The sequence below is a fragment of the Mercurialis annua genome, linkage group LG1-X (genome assembly GCF_937616625.2).
Source record: "Mercurialis annua linkage group LG1-X, ddMerAnnu1.2, whole genome shotgun sequence".
NCBI lineage: Eukaryota > Viridiplantae > Streptophyta > Magnoliopsida > Malpighiales > Euphorbiaceae > Mercurialis > Mercurialis annua.
The window spans coordinates 2,547,377-2,566,901 of NC_065570.1; the positions used below are offsets into that span (position 1 = coordinate 2,547,377).

General features: G+C 28.7%; 3 protein-coding genes across 3 annotated transcripts; 2 read left to right on the forward strand and 1 right to left on the reverse strand.

Moving 5' to 3' along the window:
• The first annotated feature begins 3,092 nt into the window (after positions 1-3,092).
• Positions 3,093-4,676, forward strand: LOC126665664 (uncharacterized). Its single transcript, XM_050358520.1, has 2 exons — positions 3,093-3,114; positions 3,700-4,676. Exons 1-2 carry the CDS (start codon positions 3,093-3,095, stop codon positions 4,674-4,676), a joined length of 999 nt encoding a protein of 332 aa, XP_050214477.1.
• On the forward strand, positions 4,673-6,079 carry LOC126681522 (uncharacterized). The gene is made up of 4 exons (XM_050377066.2): positions 4,673-5,482; positions 5,575-5,662; positions 5,780-5,950; positions 6,039-6,079. Exons 1-4 carry the CDS (start codon positions 4,673-4,675, stop codon positions 6,077-6,079), a joined length of 1,110 nt encoding a protein of 369 aa, XP_050233023.2.
• A 10,117-nt stretch (positions 6,080-16,196) lies between these two features.
• On the reverse strand, positions 16,197-19,508 carry LOC126666245 (uncharacterized). The gene is made up of 3 exons (XM_050359250.2): positions 19,422-19,508; positions 17,278-18,031; positions 16,197-16,871 (listed from the first exon to the last, which is right to left on the reverse strand). Exons 1-3 carry the CDS (start codon positions 19,506-19,508, stop codon positions 16,471-16,473), a joined length of 1,242 nt encoding a protein of 413 aa, XP_050215207.2. The 3' UTR covers positions 16,197-16,470.
• Between the last annotated feature and the right edge of the window lie 17 nt (positions 19,509-19,525).

Genomic DNA, 19,525 nt, shown 5'->3' on the forward strand with positions numbered 1-19,525 from the left:
AGATAATTATTTTACAACGACTAATCATGTCATTGTAAATTATTTGCTTTACCAACGATTTAATATGTGTCGTTTTTAAATATTATCATTTCACAACGACAAATAATTTTGTTGCTAAAAAAAAGAAGCAATAGTTAAAATCCCACATTGAAAATAAGTGAAATGAGAATGATGCATTCTCACAATAAAAGAAACCCACCCTTCACTATAAAAATAATTTTTACTTTTGTTGTAATATATCAATCAAAAAATAAAAAATATTAAATTTTAATAATAATTGTATTTTAAATTATAAAAATTATAAAATTATTTAACATATTAAAATAAAAATTAATATTATAATGTTTTGACAACGACTTTTCATAGTTACTAATAACTTTTAACAACCAATTTTATAGATTTTGTAAAACCATAGCAACGACCATTATTTAGAAAAGTCGTTATAAAAAACATTACATTACGCCAACACGCACAACCACATTTGTCGTTGTTAAAATCTTTTAACAACCATATTTTAGGTTTTCACAACGACAACTTACGTTTCCAAAAATCAAGTTTCTTGTAGTGTTGGATATTATATAAATAGTTTTATGATTCGAAAATTTATGGGATTGTTCAATTAATAATTTTTATTTATTTATACGAACTTGAACCTTAGTATAATGTATTTTGGTTGTATAATCAGCCTAATCAAATAAAATTAGACTTGTTTCTTTAAGAATTTAAATATTAATTTATTTTTTAAATTTGCATGTGAAAAATAATTAGAACTATTTCTTTACCAATAAATTATATAACTCAAACGATATAAGCGTTAGGCAGCAATTCTACTAGATTTTAAGTTATATTTTTTCCACAGGCGCCTCATCCCCCATCCCAAACCCAATTATTAAAAAAATTGAGTTTTTTTAAATTATATAAATATTAATATTTTGATTAATTCAAAATTTAAGATAATCAGTAAGAATAAATTTAAAAATTAATTGTCAAAAATTAGTTTTAATATTAATTATTCATATACTAGTCTTATACCCACGCGGTAGAACAAAATCACTATGATCTTTTATTTTTAAAAGTTTTTTTTTATAAAAATTCTAATTTAAAATTAATAAAATATATACATTTATTTACTTATTACTAATAGTTATAATTAAGAAATAATAAAAATAAAAATATTATATATTAAAAACTTAAAATACTTTAAAGAGGTATTTAAATAAATTTTTATTTTTATTTTCATTTTTATAATAATTATTATTAAAAAAAAGATATTAAGTAAATTGTTAATAGAAATAAAAAATTAACAAAAATTATCTATTAATAATAATAGTTAGAAAATAAATAAATAATTAATTTAATTGAATTTGATATCCAATCATTTGTACCTACTATTGGATTTGAACCAATGACTCCCGCCGTATGAAAACAATACTCTAACCACTGAGTTAAGTAGGTTATTTATCAGCCAAAAAATAATAATTGTCGGATCCTAAGTTTTTATAAATTCCTTCTTTGTTACCGGGGTCAAAGTTCGCAAGAGCTTTTTTTAAGGATTAGTTGAGTTTTTTAGTGGTAGTAAAGCTTTCCAGGCCAGTTGTTTAAAATTTGGTGTTTTAGTAAATGATGCAGAGAAGGGTAGTAATATTGATCAACAAAAAAATAATTAATTAATTTAAATTTAGAACTTACAGAAATGCTAATTCAGTATAAATATTTTATCTAAATTGAAATATTAATAAAAGTTATTTATCAATAATATATTTTAAAGATTAATTGTGTGTGTTTTGACACTAAATATGTGTTTTATTTAAGTTGAAAACTCATAATATTCTTTCAATTATGTAAATATATAAATAGTACAAGTTAAGAAACATTTAGTGATGGGGAGTATATAAAAGTACATTAGTTGAAAAGAAAAGAAACCACTTCACTAAAACATTTAGAAGGATTTAAATTCACTCAAATTTATTTTAGTTTGAAGGGTAAAATTCAATGAATCTGCACCATTTATTATCAAATGAATGGTGCAAATTAAAAAAAGTATAATTTTAACTAAATTAATCTACACTATTCATTTCTTGATCACATCAGATACAAATAAATTTAGAATCTTAATCCAATTTAAAATGTATTTGATTGTATAATCTTGAATTTCACACTTGTATTTCAAATTTTTTATTTTTTACTTGAAAATCATCTCTTTATTTTATTTGAGTTTAGATTTGACATTCCAAATACTAATATAATATTTAAGTAACAATTAATTATAAGTTTAAGCTTTAAATTAACTTTATAATTAAATTTATTTTTTTGAAGTAGGTTTTAAAATAAATTAAGATTTTAAACACTACATTTTAAAGTCCAAGCAACAATTCATCCTAAAATATAAATTTGAAACTGCTTACTATAGTCTAAATCTGTTAAGATTACTTATTTCAATATAATTTATTTTTTGATATATATATATATATATATATTAAATTATATATAATTTTATATAAAGATAGTATCATAGATATAAATATTTTGTGTTAACAAATATATGAGATAAGTTTTAGAATTTTCTTCAAGGGTATTATAATAACTAATGATATTACCACTAGATCATGCAACAAATAATAGATATCTAGCAAAATCCATATTGACTGTACAAAGTGAGGAAAATTTAATGATACGGCGTATGTAAAATTGCATTAGTTGAATTGAAAACAGAGAAAAAATTAGAATTGCCTATACGGTGGCAAAATAATCCCACAAATACCCGTTGACCATTCCTTGTTGATTGATTACTGCGCTGACCTTTATTTAGTTAATAACTAAACTTCTTGAATTGAGAAATACGGTTACATGCAAACTGATCTTCAAACAGATCTTTTCCAATTCAAATAATTTGAAAGAACAAAAAATCGTATATATTTGATTCTTATCTCTTCTATTCTCATATCTTCGACTCTGTATAAAATTCTTAGCAAAAACGAAGAGCATTAAATAGAGCTCAGATCACGATCAACTGCGAAAATTGAAGCAAAAATCGAAGAAACAAAAACGCGAAGACATTGAAATTCTATCAAAAATTAAAGATTCGTCAAATCATGAGCTTAATCACCAATTCTGGTGAGTTGATTACTTTAACTCAGCTTTCTTACAATCGTTTGAAGCAATAATCGTAGAATATCAATTATCTCAGAAAAAATTGAATTATAGGGCAAATATTTGATGGTAATTTAAACAAACTGTGATTTTAGGTTTGCTATTGGTTGTTTATACTGAGTAGATATGTTTTATTGAAGACTCGTCAAATTCAATATGTTATGAATCCTTTAATTTGCTATGACAACTACTTAATTAATGTAGTTTACTATATGTTTTATATATGTGTAATTGTGATTTAATCTGCAATAAAACTAGAAATCAGTTGCTGAGTTAATATAACTGAACTGACAATTGAAACAATTTGATTGAATTTGATGTAAGTGATAATTGAAACAATCTGCTATAATTAATTAGTTATGTTTGTAGTTTACTATATGTTTTATATATGTTTAAGTGTGATTTAATATGTAATGAAACTCGAAATCAATTGATGAGTTAATATAATTGACAATTGAACTATTTGATTGAATTTGTCCTGTTTTAGGTTTACTAATAGTTTTATATCATCTACTATGTTAGTATTGATTTTAAAATGATGGTTTGCAGGAAATAACACACTGAAGGCTCTCATATACTATAATGGAAAATGGGATGCAAATTTTAATTACTCAGACTACATAATGAAAGGAATTATAATACCAGATGACACAAATTTTGAAAACCTCCGGTCAATGATAGCAAATATACTGCAAGTTAACTACTGGGAAACCAACATGGAGATCAAATATCAGTTGGAGAACAACGGTCAAACTTTAAAAGTTGAAGACGACAACAGCCTCATATTTTACCTTGAAATGAGAAAGAGTGACTCTATGATAACAAAGTTTCCGCTTTGCATTTCAACCAAAAAATCTGAAGAACAGCCCCAACTACCGATGATTAACAGCAACTCTTCGACGACAGTGAATGAAGAGCAAACAGAAAATGTAGTATCCAAAGACTCACCCATGGATTTTGTAGAATATGCTGATTTTTTCAGAAAACAGATCAATATAGAAGTTGAAGAAGCTGAAAGTAAACTAGAAGACTACCGAATTATAACTGATCCAAATCAAAAAGAAGTCTATGTTGGGCAAATCTTTAAAGATAAAACGATCATGAAGACATGTTTGAGTTTATATGCAATTGCTAACAACTTTCAGTTTAAAGTGATTAAATCATGCACAATTGAGTATGTACTTTGTTTGGATAGAAATTGCAAATGGAGTTTAAGGGCTTCAAGAGATGGAAGGACAAGCATGTTTCTTATTAGAAGACTCAACAACATTTACACATGCTCAGTAGACATTAGAATGGAAGAAAAAAGGCAGGCAACATCTTCAATTGTAGCAGAGGTGATAAAATCAAAGTTTTTGAATGTCAAAACAATTTACACACCTGGAGACATAATTTTAGACTTTCAAAAGGAATATGGTGTGATTTTGAATTACAATAAAGCTTGGAGAGCGAAGGAAAAGGCGCTTGGACGATTAGAGGTAATCCGCGTGACTCTTATGGTGTTTTGCCTAGTTACTTTCACATGATTTTGGAAACAAATCCCGGATCAGTAGTAGACATTCAAACTGCAGAAGGCAATAGATTTCTATATGCTTTTATGGCGCTCGATGCTTCGATAAAGGGCTGGAAATATTGCAGACCAGTGGTTGTAACAGATGGTACTTTTTTAAAATCAAATTATGGTGGAACTCTATTGACAGCATGCACACAAGATGGAAACGGTAAAATTTTTCCTCTAGCATTTGCTATTGTCGACTCTGAGAATGACGCTTCATGGGAATACTTCTTTCGAAAGTTCAAAGAAGCTTTTGGTGAAAAGGATGGACTTTGTATCGTATCAGATAGATGTGAAAGCATTTCTAAGGGAAAAAACAAGCTATTTCCTCAAGCAAGTCACGGGATATGTATGTTTCATCTTCTGAATAATCTGAAATCTAAATTCAAGAATAAAGATAATAAGGTTAAAGAATGTTTTTATGCTGCTGCAAAGTCATACATAGTTATGAAGTTTGACTACCACATGAAGGAGCTTGATAACATAAATGTACAAATTCGACCCTACCTAATGAAAATCGGAAAAGAAAAATGGGCAAGGGTGTACTCAAAATTCCCAAGGTACTCAACAATGACATCAAATATTGCTGAGTCTATGAATGCAGCTAACAAAGCAGCTAGAGATTTACCGGTAACAACACTTCTAGAATATTTGAGGAGTTTGATTCAAAATTGGAGTTACACAAATAGGACTATTGCAGCATCTACATTTACAAAGCTGACAAATAGAGCAGAAGAGCAGCTCAGAGAAAACTACTCATATTCTTTAAGAATGAAGGTAAACAAAAATTTTACCTTTATATATTTTTATTGGTTTACTAACTGGTTTCTAATGGTTTATCTCACATATCATTTGTTTTTTTTAAATAGTTCACACCATCAATGACAGCTTTATACAGTGTGCAAGATGGAACTAACACATACATAGTCAAGCTAAAGGAAAAGACATGCACATGCAGTAGATTTTAAATGGATGAAATGCCATGTGCCCATGCACTTACAGTATTGAGCTAATTATACCAAGATCCATATCAGTATTGCTCAACTTTTTTCAGCAAAGAAAACTTGGTTGCAGTTTATGAGGGTGTTGTCTATCCAATGCCAAGCAAAAACAATTGGGATATATCTGCTGAAATTGAAGGAATGACAGTTCATCCACCTATAGCACTAGTACCAGCTGGAAGACCAAGAAAACAAAGAATAAAGTCATCAGCGGAAGGGAAACAGAAAAACAAATGTGGAAGATGTGAAAAGAGGGGACATAACAAAAAGACGTGCCGAAATCCACCAATTTTCTAAGTATTGGTGATACATATTGCTGTTTATGTTTTCAGTAATTGACATTATACACAGAGTATTCATTGATTGTTTCTAGTCAGCTAGTTTACCAAACATTACCTATCAGTTTGCAAAAAAGTCTATTATGGTTTACCAAATGTTTACCTAACGTTGCATTTTAGTTTACCAAAATGTTTACCTAATGTTTATATGATGTCTTCAATAATAATTCAATATAGTATGTTTTCAAAAGGTTTACCAAGAATTTCTTAATATTTAACAAAAGGTTTACCAAACGTTTACTAACACTTAACTAAAGGATCACCAATTCATAAAGACATGAGAAAATAAATTCTGTAAGAGGAAAAAGACATCATTGATAGAATGAAAAAAGCTATATACAAGACCATAAAAAGTTCTGTTATTTAAATAATGATTTAGCAATAGTTTACTATTATAAATGGTTTACCAAAGTGTTACTGAAAGTTGCCTATCCGTTTATCTAGATTATAATTGTACTAAAACTTTTCATTGCAATTGCAATATGCATATAGATCATGTAAAAGAAGCAAAAAAAAAGTTACTGCATGAAAGTTTAATATCATATTTCATGATAAATAATAAATTACACATAAAAAATATCTAAAAGGGATGATCAAAGGTTTACTACATATGTTTTAAAGGTTATTTGATGATTTATATGATGTCTTAAATAATAAAATCAATATAGTATGTTTTTCAAAAGGTTTAACAAAGGATCATCAAATTTATACAACAGTGTATGATAAGAAATATAACATTTACAAAAAAAGGTTCACCAAACGTTTACTAACACTTAACGAAAGGTTCACCAATTCATAAAGACATAAGAAAATAAAGCAGTCAGTTAAGCTTTCAAAAAACATACAAAAAACCTAAAAAGAAACTAAAATTAACAAGTCTGATCAGACTAACAACAAATCCATAATGAATACATTCATTATTCTGCAATCTTTTTCTTCCCACGTCTTTTCAATTCCCGATTCATGTTCTTGGGCTCAACTTCTTCACCACTGTCAATGTTCTCAGTCATTTTCTTCATGCCATATTCATAAAGCAAAAACGAAATGCGATCACGATGATGGACTATATTCAAATCAGATGGGATAGGTCTCTTTTGTATCAAATACTCCGCAAAGGCTAAAACATATGCTCCACAATCACTATAACAAATAAAAAATTTGATTTAATAAAAAGAACATAGAGATATATAATAATCAAAAGTTAAATGAACTTACTTCTCTGACTGGCTTGGAAGACCAGTTACAACTTTAACACGAAAAGCATCAGTTGGTTTTTTATCTCGATAAGCAGGAGATGTCATATCAATGTCACTTCGAAGCGCAAACAAATCCAAAGAAGCAAAAAATAGTGGTAATAAAACTGCATATTTGTCGGCCGCTTCTAATCCATTTTTCCTTGCTAAAGCAGAATCCAAAGAGTTATACAAGTAGATACATCTATCCTTGAAAACCAACCGACCCAAAATCCAATGTTTATGTTTACCAAGATTCATCGGAATAAGAACTTCATCCACATCCTTCCAATGAGTATTGCACAGAATTTTTTTTCCACAAATAAAATCAGGTCCAGCATTGCGCAAACTTTATCATGACACATCATGATTCTTCTTAACATATTGTTGCCATAACGCACTGATTTTGTCATCAAATAGGCAGTCAGTAGTAGTAATACGCGGACCATCAACTGGGAAATACTTGGCCTTTTTGCGTAAATAATACATAACAATATTGATATGCTGCAAAAAAGTTCAAATAAGTAAACCAAATAAACACTGAAAGTCAACTGCAAGTAAACTAGAAAAAATAATTTAGAATCAAACAAAATAAGTACTTACAGAGTCATATAAAAATTGATCATTAAAATACAATTGATAAAGGGTTTTTGACATATTTGCGTCTCATAGACACATAAATTCCGGTTTTGTGCCTCCCACCCCCAGCCCGCTATCTGAGATAGCGGGCTGCACACCAGTCCGCCATATGAGATGGCGGGCTGGTGCTAATTTGGGTGATTAAACCTAATCACCCAAATTAGCACCAGCCCGCTATCTCATATAGCGGGCTGGTCCCTCCCCAATGATTGGGGAGAGAGTAATTTACTCTCTCCCCAATCATTGGGGCAGATTATATTTTTTTTTTTAAAATCTATTATATATAATAAATCGTAGTTCAAGCTAGTTATTTTCGGGCTAGTTTCGGACGCTTTCGAGCATTAATTTTTAAAAAAATTCTAAACAAATATTGTAGGTGACCATTCATACTAATGGATATATGACACTTTAGGTTCGAAGGGTCCAATATAAAAAAAATTATAACGTTAAGTATCTCCATAATTTTTTTTATCAAAGTCCAAATTCAAAACCGAATCAAACGTGAACGTCCAATTTATACATTACTAGTTTCGCATTACGTGCTATACTCGTGGCTCGTAACGTAACTCGTCAATGAACATATTAGTAAAAATATTATAATTATATCAATTTTTTATTTATAATTAATATTAAATTAGTTAAGAATTTTTGTAAAAGTCATACTGAATTTATTCTTTTTTTGGTTTTATAATAACCATAATTAAATCATTAACTTAATTTTATTAATAATATCTTTAAAAATAATAAGATTGAAATTTAAATAATATTATATTGACCAAATATTGTATTTTAATTTCGTAATTCAATCAAACTAAAAGATAGGTATTCCTACTAATTTGGAGATAATTTAGTTATTTTTTACATATTAAAAACTAAAGGTATAATAATATATTAAATCATGATTTAGTCATGTACTACTATTTTATTAATTTCATGCTGCTAAGAAAAAAGTGAAATTTGTTGTTTTCTTTTTATATCTATTTTTGTGTTCATGATTTGATTGTATTGAATTTTAAATTAATGCAGTAAATGGAAGCCAACGTGACAGTCAATTGTGTACATCCAGAAACTACGATTTATTATATATAATATATTTTTTTAAAAAAAAATAATCTGCCCCAATGATTGGGGAGAGAGTAAATTACTCTCTCCCCAATCATTGGGGAGGGACCAGCCCGCTATATGAGATAGTGGGCTGGTGCTAATTTGGGTGATTAGGTTTAATCACCCAAATTAGCACCAGCCCGCCATCTCATATGGCGGACTGGTGTGCAGCCCGCTATCTCAGATAGCGGGCTGGGGTGGGAGGCATAAAACCGGAATTTTTATGTCTATGAGACACAAATATGTCAAAAACCCATTGATAAAACCATAGCTTCTCCACAATGACTTGAACTCCAAAATTCATCCCAACTGGTATGATGTTGTCCTTATCCGCATACATTTTTTGCCTAAAAATAAAAAAAATCATGATTAATGTACATTACAGAAAAAACAAGCACAAAAATTAAGTAATTTAATGCAATAACTTATTTATATTTCTTGCCCCTACATCCATCTTCAAGCCAAGTATAGAAAGTATCTTGTCCAAAATAGGTGTAAAATTGACCGAGCTTATCATCGAAAGGAGTCAGTCCCTTCACAATATTCATATAAATATTCGGCTCACTGGATTCCGGCGGAACATAAGGAAGCTCTTTGTCACTCTTCTCAGCATACTCAGCAGCAATCTTCATTATTTGCTATATTTTATTAATTAAAATGGTAAAACTATTAATAATTTATTTAAAAACTGTTAGTAAAAACATTGTAATAGCCAGTGAAAAATAACATAAAAACATAGTTAAACTATAGTAAACATAAAATAAAATACCTCAGAAGGACTGGAATGAAAAATAATAACATCCTTAACAGCTGCCTGTTATTAGTAAATAGTTGGATATCTCTTAGTAAGCTATTAGTAACTGTATATCGAAATAGTAAACCTAATGTAAACTACTAGTAAACATTAAAATATACCTTGGGGGATTTGTCAGTAATGCTTGTAGAATCCTTAACACAAACCTGCAGAAAAAATACAATTAGTAAAATTATCAAATATATAATAATAATTATTTATAAACTATAAAAGAATGTATGCAAAATAAATAAATTGTCACCTTAGAATCTGATGCTAATGCAGCTTCTTTTTCAATTATGTCAACAGCTTGACAACAAGCACTAAGATCAATACCATCAAAAGGTGAAACATATGCAGGAGAATCCTCATTATTTCCAACCTCGTTCGCAACAAGCGGACAATCAACATCATCAGCCTAATAAAATAGAATACAATATATATTTTATTAAAAAAACTAAAAACAGATAAAAATATACCAACAGATAAGGACCATGTTTTATTAAAAAAACTAAAAACACTAAAACAGATAATAATATACCTCTCGGCCCTCGTTTTTCTCGACATCATCATCGCCCTTTCGACTCTCTTCCCCATTTTTCTCAACATTATCATCGGCCTTTTTATTCTCCTCCTCATTTTTCTCAACGCCGTTTTCAGCCTCTGCCATCTCACTACCATCGACATTTGCAGTGGAATCTTGGCCAGCCTACTCCTCAATTGGACCATCTTCATCATCACCATCTTTTGTTTCATCAAAATGAGCACCGCCTTTGTCATTGCCATTGTCATCATCATCGCTTTCATCCTCATCATCGCCTTTTTTATCGCCACTGTCATTGCCAGTGCGACGATCACTCATAGTCTCTTCAGAAGAAGATGCATCACCAACCGGATCCAGCTAACAAAAAAAAGAAAACATTTACTAAAATATACTTAAAAATTAAAGTATCAAAAAGAGTTTACTATGTATTTACTAACAGTTTACTTAAAAATTACCTTATCATCAGTTTGCATGGTAGCAGTGGACATTATGCTCTTCAGTTCAGCCAAATTTTTTAAAATCTCTGAAAACTGAGTTTCAGAAAAAGATTTGTAATTTGCAAAATCATTAGCCAACTTTCTTTGATTCAAAACCAGTTTATCGATTTTCGTCTTCGAACCAACTACATTAAAGGAATCCTCATCAACAACATCTTCATAAACTTTTTCCTTCCCTTTCTCAAAAAAACCCTCCAAATTCAATTCCAGCCTCTCCTCCGTGGTGGGTTGTATATTGCATAATTGCAACTAAATCAAATACAAAAACAGAAAGTATTATCACAAATACATAACGATAAACAAAAAATAAATAGAATACAATAAATACAAGTAAGAAAAAGCAATATAAAAAAAACATGTAATTTTGGTTTAATAAAAGTTTACTAATAGTATTTCAACATATTTCTAACATATAAAAAAACCAAAAAAATATAAACATATATTACAGTTTACTAACAGTTAAATAAAAGTATATTATAAGAATAAAAAAGGTACCTGTTTTGCTGACTGACTGAAGATTGTACGGGTCAAATACTGCCGATCTCTAAGAATTGACGACTTCCACCGCAAAATGCGAGGCACTTGTGTGCCCATACAGGATGCAACTGTGTCTTTGGCGACAGGACAACACTCTAAAAACCATGTTTGAAAAGACAAGGGGAAATCGTATCGTAAACTTGTAGGAGGTTCAGATTTTTTATTTTTTTTCAAATAATCACATTTTTTCAGCGAACTCAGTTTACTTTTCAGAAACTCTAATGTTATATGAAACAAGTCCTTACCCCAAGCAAAATTCTCAAACTCCCCACTACTAACAAGATAAAAATGTTCATTGGGAACATTACACTCAGTTTTGTTGTTATACAAAAAGTGTTCAATAAAATACAAAACTGCCATTTTAAAAGCATCATCTTCATTGTCCCAACGCTTCAATAGAAAACAGTCCTCGACACATTTCTTTGAAATCTTAGTTATATTCCCAAAACATCTTTCTTTCAAATCAGAACTAAGATTCCTATATTGCTTCTTATCAACATTCCCTTGACATTTCAAACCAGTTATAAGAGCAAACTCATCAAGTGAAAATTTCAAAAAACTACCAGACACTTTCAGCCATAATTCATAAAAAACTGGTTGCTTAACCTCCATTAAAAGCAAATGGTGAATAAGCTGAGGTTGCAACTTGTACTCCTCTTGCATGCCTAAAAATTTGCAGAAGCAGCTTTTTGAAAATCTGTCAAGCGTTTCCGTAGACAAATTCTTCTTCAAGTTGGCAATCACATTTCCACCAACATGATGGCCAATTTTTAGAGAAAAATGATCTTCAGCCCTAATAAAGTAATTCCAGTCCTAATGAACAACAAAGAAAACAAGTCAGCAAGTAAAAATAGTAATTGACATTGAAGAATCAGCAAACCCTTAGTAAATACATAGTAAACCACAACATCTACTAATATGAATTAATAAAAAATAAATAAACAAAATACATGGATAAAATATTTTTATGCACATAGATCATAAAAAGAAGTAAACAAATAAAAAACTACTGGTAAACCAAAAACACAACCTTAAACTATAATTTATTACAAAAAAATAACAGGCAATAAAACTACAATTAAACTAATAGAAAACCTATATAAAATTCAAATATTAAAACAGAACAACTATAACATTGAGAAACAATATGACAGTTAAAAATAGTAAACCATAAACAAACATAAATAAAACCTTAATAAAACTACAGTTAAGGTTAAAACCATTAAAAGAACACAATGAACCACAATCTAAAATTAATTTTAAAATCTAAACTATTAAAAACAATAAAGAACACATCTAATATAAAATGAAAATAAATCTGAATAACATATAAACTAAAACCTAATTTCCTAATAACTAATATTAAAAAATAAAATAAATTCTCAAAATAAATACCTTAACAGTTTGACAATCACTAACAACAGCCTTATCCTTCCGGATTTTAGAGACATGAACATCCTCAAAGTCATCATCAGAATCAGTTGGCTTAATAGCTCTCATTTTTTTTGAAGATGATGGATCCTTCCTCATTACACCGGTGGCGGGAAAATCAATTTTTCTTTTCGTACCAGTTTTCTTTCCTTTGGCCATTTCTTGTTTAGACTTAGGAGAGTTTTTGGTAACAGACCTAGTGGTTACCATTGAAGAGAAAATTCGTGATAGTGTGAAAATAAGAAAAACAAAAACAAATTAAAAAGAAAATCAAAGAACAGTTGAAATCAAAATCGGTTTATTTTCTAAGAAATACGTGAGATATGGAGAAGTTATGGAAAGATTGTGAGAGAATTAAGGAAAATTTGAATTTCAATGACATGCAAGCCTAGATTCTAGGGAAAGATTAGAGAAAATAAACCACCGTATTATTAATGACAGTTAACGGTAATTTAGAAGAACGATAAAGTAATATTAGGAGGAGATGAAAGTTTTCAGTATTTATGAAGGGCAACAGGCCTGGCCGTATTTTAGGGATTATTTAGGGCTTCAACAGTGCTGGGCCTAAATTCCTCTTGAAAACAACCCTGCAATAGTATGACCCATCACAAAAGACTTTATGTGCATTTGGATCTATACTTTTGCATTTCAAATTTATATTTTAAATTCATAATTATTTAAAGAATAATAAATTATACATTTAAGCTTTAAAATAATTTTAATTATTTTAAGTAGTTTTAAACAAAATAAAAAATAAAAACTTAATTTTACAAATATCATTTTAAATCCAAACACGGATCTATCCATTTCAAAAACTTGGGATGATCAATTTCACAAATTTTACGGGGGACATAAATTTCATTCTACATAAATTTCATCTTAAAATTTAAATTTAAAATTGCTTGTTATAATTCAAAGTTGATAATATTAGTTATGTAATACAATTTAAATTTTAAAAATATATATGATTTGATGAAATATTGAAGGGAACTAATTTTATAATTAAAAAGAGAATAAAATACTTTACATAATCATAATGCCACTGAATATGATGAGTATTAATCTTTATCTACGACATCGACAGCGTCTGTGGTTCTACTCTAATTGTGTAATTTTATTATAAAAATAAAAAATAGATTATAGGGTTTCCAAAAGCGATATGTACGATAACCCACCGTGCTTCTTGTTCCATATTGGTTCTGTGAATAAAATGTGAATTAAAGTTTGTAATGATATAGACGAGCTAGAAATCTCATGATGTTAAAAAGTTACATAAATGGTTTTATATATGTTTTGAAAATTTATGGAGATGTTCAATTAATAATAATTTTTAAAAGAAAAACAAACAAATTACAAACTATAAATAAGTTGTATATATAAACTTAAAACTAAGTATGATGTATCTTGGTTGTATTAGAAAAATTATATTTTAGCCTGACAAATAAATTCCTTAAGAACTTAAATATAAATTTATCTTTTACATTTGTATTTGAAAATTAAGTCTTTTTGATTTTCTAAATTACATAAAAAATTGACATTTTGATTAATATTACTAAAATTTAGGATATTTGGTAATAATAAAAAAATTTAAAAATTAAGTATTATTAGATGTAGTAATATAACAAAAATATAATATTTATATATTATAAACTTAAAAAAGTTCAAATTTATGGAATTTAAATAAAATTTCATTTTTATTTAATAATAATTACTATTAATAAAAATATATTAAGTAAATGGTTAATAGAAATTGAAAATTATGTATTAATAGTAAATTTTATAAATTAAATAAGAATTTTATTCAAATTGAGAAACTAATAAAAATTATCTATTAATAATAATATTTAGAAATTAAATAAATATTTTATTTGAATTTAAGACTCATGAAAAATACTCATTTAATATAAATATTTTATCCAAGTAGGAAAATCAATAAGAATTATCTATTGATAATATTTTTTACTAAATAATTAAGCGTTTTATCTAATTTTAAAACTCATAAAAATATTTTTCTTAATACTTTCGATTATATAAGTCCGTAGATAGTACATGTTGTGCAATATTTAGTGATGCGTATGAAAGTGCATTAGTTGAACATAACCCACTTCACCAAAAAATTTAGAGTGCATTTGGATGTATAATTTTGAATTTCAAACTTGGATTTTAAATTTTATATTTCAAATTCTATATTTACAATTCATATTTTTATTTTATTTGAGTTTAGATTTGAAATTTCAAATACTAATATAATATTTGAGTAATAACTAATAATAAGTTTAAGCTTTAAATTAACTTTATAATTATGTTTATTTATTTTAAAGTGGGTTTTAAAATAAATTAAGATTTTAAACACTACATTTTTAAACATTTTTTTTAGGCTTAATGGCAAAAAAAACCCAAACCTTTACGACTTGTTGCAATTATATCCAAACCTTTTAATTTTTGCAATAATATCCAAATTGCATTATTTTGTTGCAATAATATCCAAATTGCACTTTTTATGTGAATTTTTTTGAATTTTTTGCCATTTTTGGGGACTTTTACTATATTATTATACATCAAAACATAATAATATCCTAATATCTTAATTGAAAACAACAAATTTAGCCATTAATTTGACTATTATTGCTACAAAAAATGCAATTTGAATATTATTGCAACAAAAAAATACAATTTGGATATTATTGCAAAAATTAAAAGGTTTGGATATAATTGCAACAATTCGTAAAGGTTTGGGTTTTTTTTGCCATTAGGCCTTTTTTTTAAAGCTAAAACAACAATTTCACTCTATATATATTTCACAAACTTGAGATGATTATTGTCACAAACTTTATATGGAACATAAATTTCATTCTATGTACATTTCATCCTAAAATATAAACTTAAAATTGCTTACTTTGTTCCAAATTCGTTAAAATTACTTATTTCAGTATAATTTATTTTTCACTATATATATGAAATATTGGAGGAAAACTAACTTTTATAATTAGAAAGAAAATAGAATTTACACGTAATTAGTTATAAAAATAGTATTATATATATAAATTTTGTGTGTAGTATGAACCAAGTTGTAGGATTTTCTTCAACGGTATTGTAAAAATACTACCTCTAGATCATGGAACAAACAATAAATATCTAGCAAGATCGATATTGATTATTATGCTCATCCTACATCGGATTGTTCAACCTACACCATCTCCGAGTGGACGCAATAATATTTAAATAGTAATTTTGCCTTGCGGGTACTGTCACACTGTTATAATCAATGATTAGGTCTTTTTTTAATTAAGTCTTGAAATTCTAATGATGTTACAAAAATAATGATTATTGTTTCTTTTATAAAAAAAAATAAACATTTCTTTCAAGAAATTAACATTTCACTTAAACTATTCATTAAATATGAAAAAATTGAATCCAAATATGTTTTTCTTTACAGACACTTATGATTAATAAAATAGAATATCTATTTCTATTTGTATAACAAAAGTCCGTCCCACATCTAAAAGCCCATCTCACTCCTAAGGCCCATCAAACTAATTTTCCAAAAGCAAATTAACAAAACAAATTCATCAAATAATTTTCTTTTCAGTTTGTTTTAAAAAAGAAAAAAAAAACTATATTTCAAATAATTTAAGATTAACTAATCAAATTAATGGCTTCCACGGCTAATCATTTCCTTATACTGATTCAAAGACTCTTGCCTCTGCATTCTCATCTCCTCGTTAAACTTATTAATAAACGCTTCAACTCGTCTGTTCAACTCGTCCTGACCCAGTGACGGCTCTTTTTTCAGCTTACCATCACCACCGGAAGAAGAGTATCCGTTGTTGACAGGTGTCGCCTGATAATTGGTTCTATCCTTGAACGTCTCTGATTTCTTCGGTGCATGTGAGTTCAAATCAGATCCGTTAACCGGACGGCCATAATCAAACGTGTCTGATTTTTTCAAGTGCCTAGTTAACGGCATTGCTCTTCCTTCCGTTATCGTTTTCCACGTGTTTTCTAACGTCTCCTGCCGTTTTGGCTTGGCCACTCTCAACGCTCTTCCACCTACAAAATTTGAAAAATAAAAACAAATTTATTGATTATTAAATTACTGAATTGTCCTAACAACACTACCTTAAAGAAGCGTAGACCTGGGGGCAATTTTGAATTATTATCACTTAAAAGCGTCGACTATAATTTGACTTCTATTTTGTCGTGCTAAATTCAAATTCAAGTGTAGTGTTAGATAAAACGACGACATTTCAAATCAAGAAGAACAAATAAGACATAACTAAACTATAATTTTGAAATACGGCGCCGGAATTTTTTCAATTGACCGACGCCGACCAAAGAAAACGCCGTGTGATTTTGAACTTTGACGACCTAAATTTCTAGCCGTTAAGACTATTTTACTACTCTAACAGTGTTTTTGAAAATATAGAACAAAAAATTAGGCACAATCAATGCATACCTTCAGGACTGCCTTTGACAGGTTTCCGATGACCGAAACGAGAAGAAACGAGAGGTTTCTCAGCCGGAATAAGAAGCTCAGGCAGATTTTCCGATGACTGAATCTTCTTCGAAGGAATCCACGTAGATTGAGAGATTGTAAAGTCATATTCATCTTCTTTCTTAACACTGTTCTCCGCCACAAAAACAGTCCGCTTATCTTCAAAAACGCTAGCAATAACCATCTCCTCCATCTCTCGTTTCTCGTAAACTTCCGGCAGCGCCTCAGTCAGCTCCAGACCTAAACCGCCGTAATCAGATCTAATCTCTTCCGCCACCGCCGCCGCCGTAGTAGAAATCTTCATATCGTAGTCATGAAACTGAAGATCCGTTTCATTTACAGTAATCTCCGGAGTAGGTACTTTCTCCTGCTGCCGGTGCTGATCTTGATCGTCTCCATGGCTATGATGAAACCTTGAAGAAGCAGCAATGGTGATGATTATACAGTTAAGAACAACGTAAAGATACGGTGGTTTAAGCCACGAACAGAACGAACTCCATAAATTCAGAGCTTGATAGTTAACGGAGAAATCCATAACTAACGGCGCCGTTACTCTAAAAAGCAAAGCCAGCGATAAGATTCCACTGGAAATGAATACAATTTGAAGTGATGAGAGTGAGAGTAAACCCATTTTTTTTTGTTTGCTTACCTTTGGGAAATGGAGAGGATTATTAGTGTGGATGGATATGGAGTAACGGTGGGGAAGCGGTGGTGGTTATATAGAGGTGGAGTGTGGGGACAGGGTTTTTGGGGGATTTTAGATCGTTGGATTCACGCGGGAGTGGGTGTGGACGGTTGTGATTTGCGGAAGGTGTTTGTGGGTGTATAGGGGGGAGGAGGTGACGTACTCGTGTGGTGTGGGATCTTCTATAGTATTGTGTACTTGGTTTGTTTTTCTTATGTTTAATACTTTTATTTAAAGAGTTTCAAAAAAAAAATACTTTAATTTAAAGATAATGGTGGAGCCTCTATTATATTTTTTTTATATATACAATGGTTGTGATTTTATTTATTTTAAATCTCTCTTTTTGATAATATATATCAATTGGAAAAAATATAAGATAACATATATGTTATATTTTACTTTATTTTTGTAAAGACAAAAAAATATAATGATATATATATATATATATATATTTTTTTTTTTTTAACAGATATATATATATATATATACTCCAAAGTAAAATAGAGTTACAAAAATTGCTATGTGCTCTATCATATAATTCTATGCTTCATTAACCCAAAGTCACTCTAAAAAATTTATATACAAGAATAATCTTTCTATGTTTTAATTTAATTAATAATATATTTAATTTACTATCTAAAAAGCTATATATATATATATTTATATTTTAAATATATTAAATACACCATATTTTCTATTTATTTTTCTAATAAGAGGATAAAAAAAATTATCAATTACAATAAAATTATTTAAAAATATGTATTCTCTGTAGCCACATGCACAATGATAGTAGATATACACAAGTAATTTTGAAAGAACTTTTGTATCTGAATCTCGCTTTTCCAATCCGATTATCAAAATTATAAATTATTTTTATTTAGATTAAAACAATAATAACTTAAATAGAGAGAGTATTGTATATATTTAATTTACACTCTCCATCCTCCCCATTTCATTATGTAGATATTCTTATTTAATTTAAAATTTCATTTCATACTATTAATGACGCTAAAAATGCATGTATGAAATAATTACTTTGGATTTCATAATTCACAATTATTTTAGCATTCATAAATTTAAAATTGATAATATTTTAAATAATTATTTTGGATAGAAATAATTCATAACATTGCATGTGTTATTCAAGAAAGAGATCTTTCCTAGAGACCTTTTTGGTGTCATCTTTTATTTCTTGAAAGTGTGTATAAAGAAACACAAAAATGAAGCATTTCGGAGTGTAATTGAGTAGTGGCCGGCTAATTATAGTCTTTTTACATGTCAGAAACAAATTAAATATTTAAATGTATCAAAACCTCAACGGTCATATTATTGACCGTTACTCACGGAGTTTGTATCAAGATCCCTTGGCGCTGATCCAGTGGGTGCGGGCTGGCTAGCCATTGGCACGTGACCAGCTTACTGGTGGGTACAGCCCGAACCGACCATCTTTTTCCACACTACTACTTGTTAGTTCCAAAAATATTGCAATTGGCAATAAAGCTACCATTGGTATGGGCTAGTTGA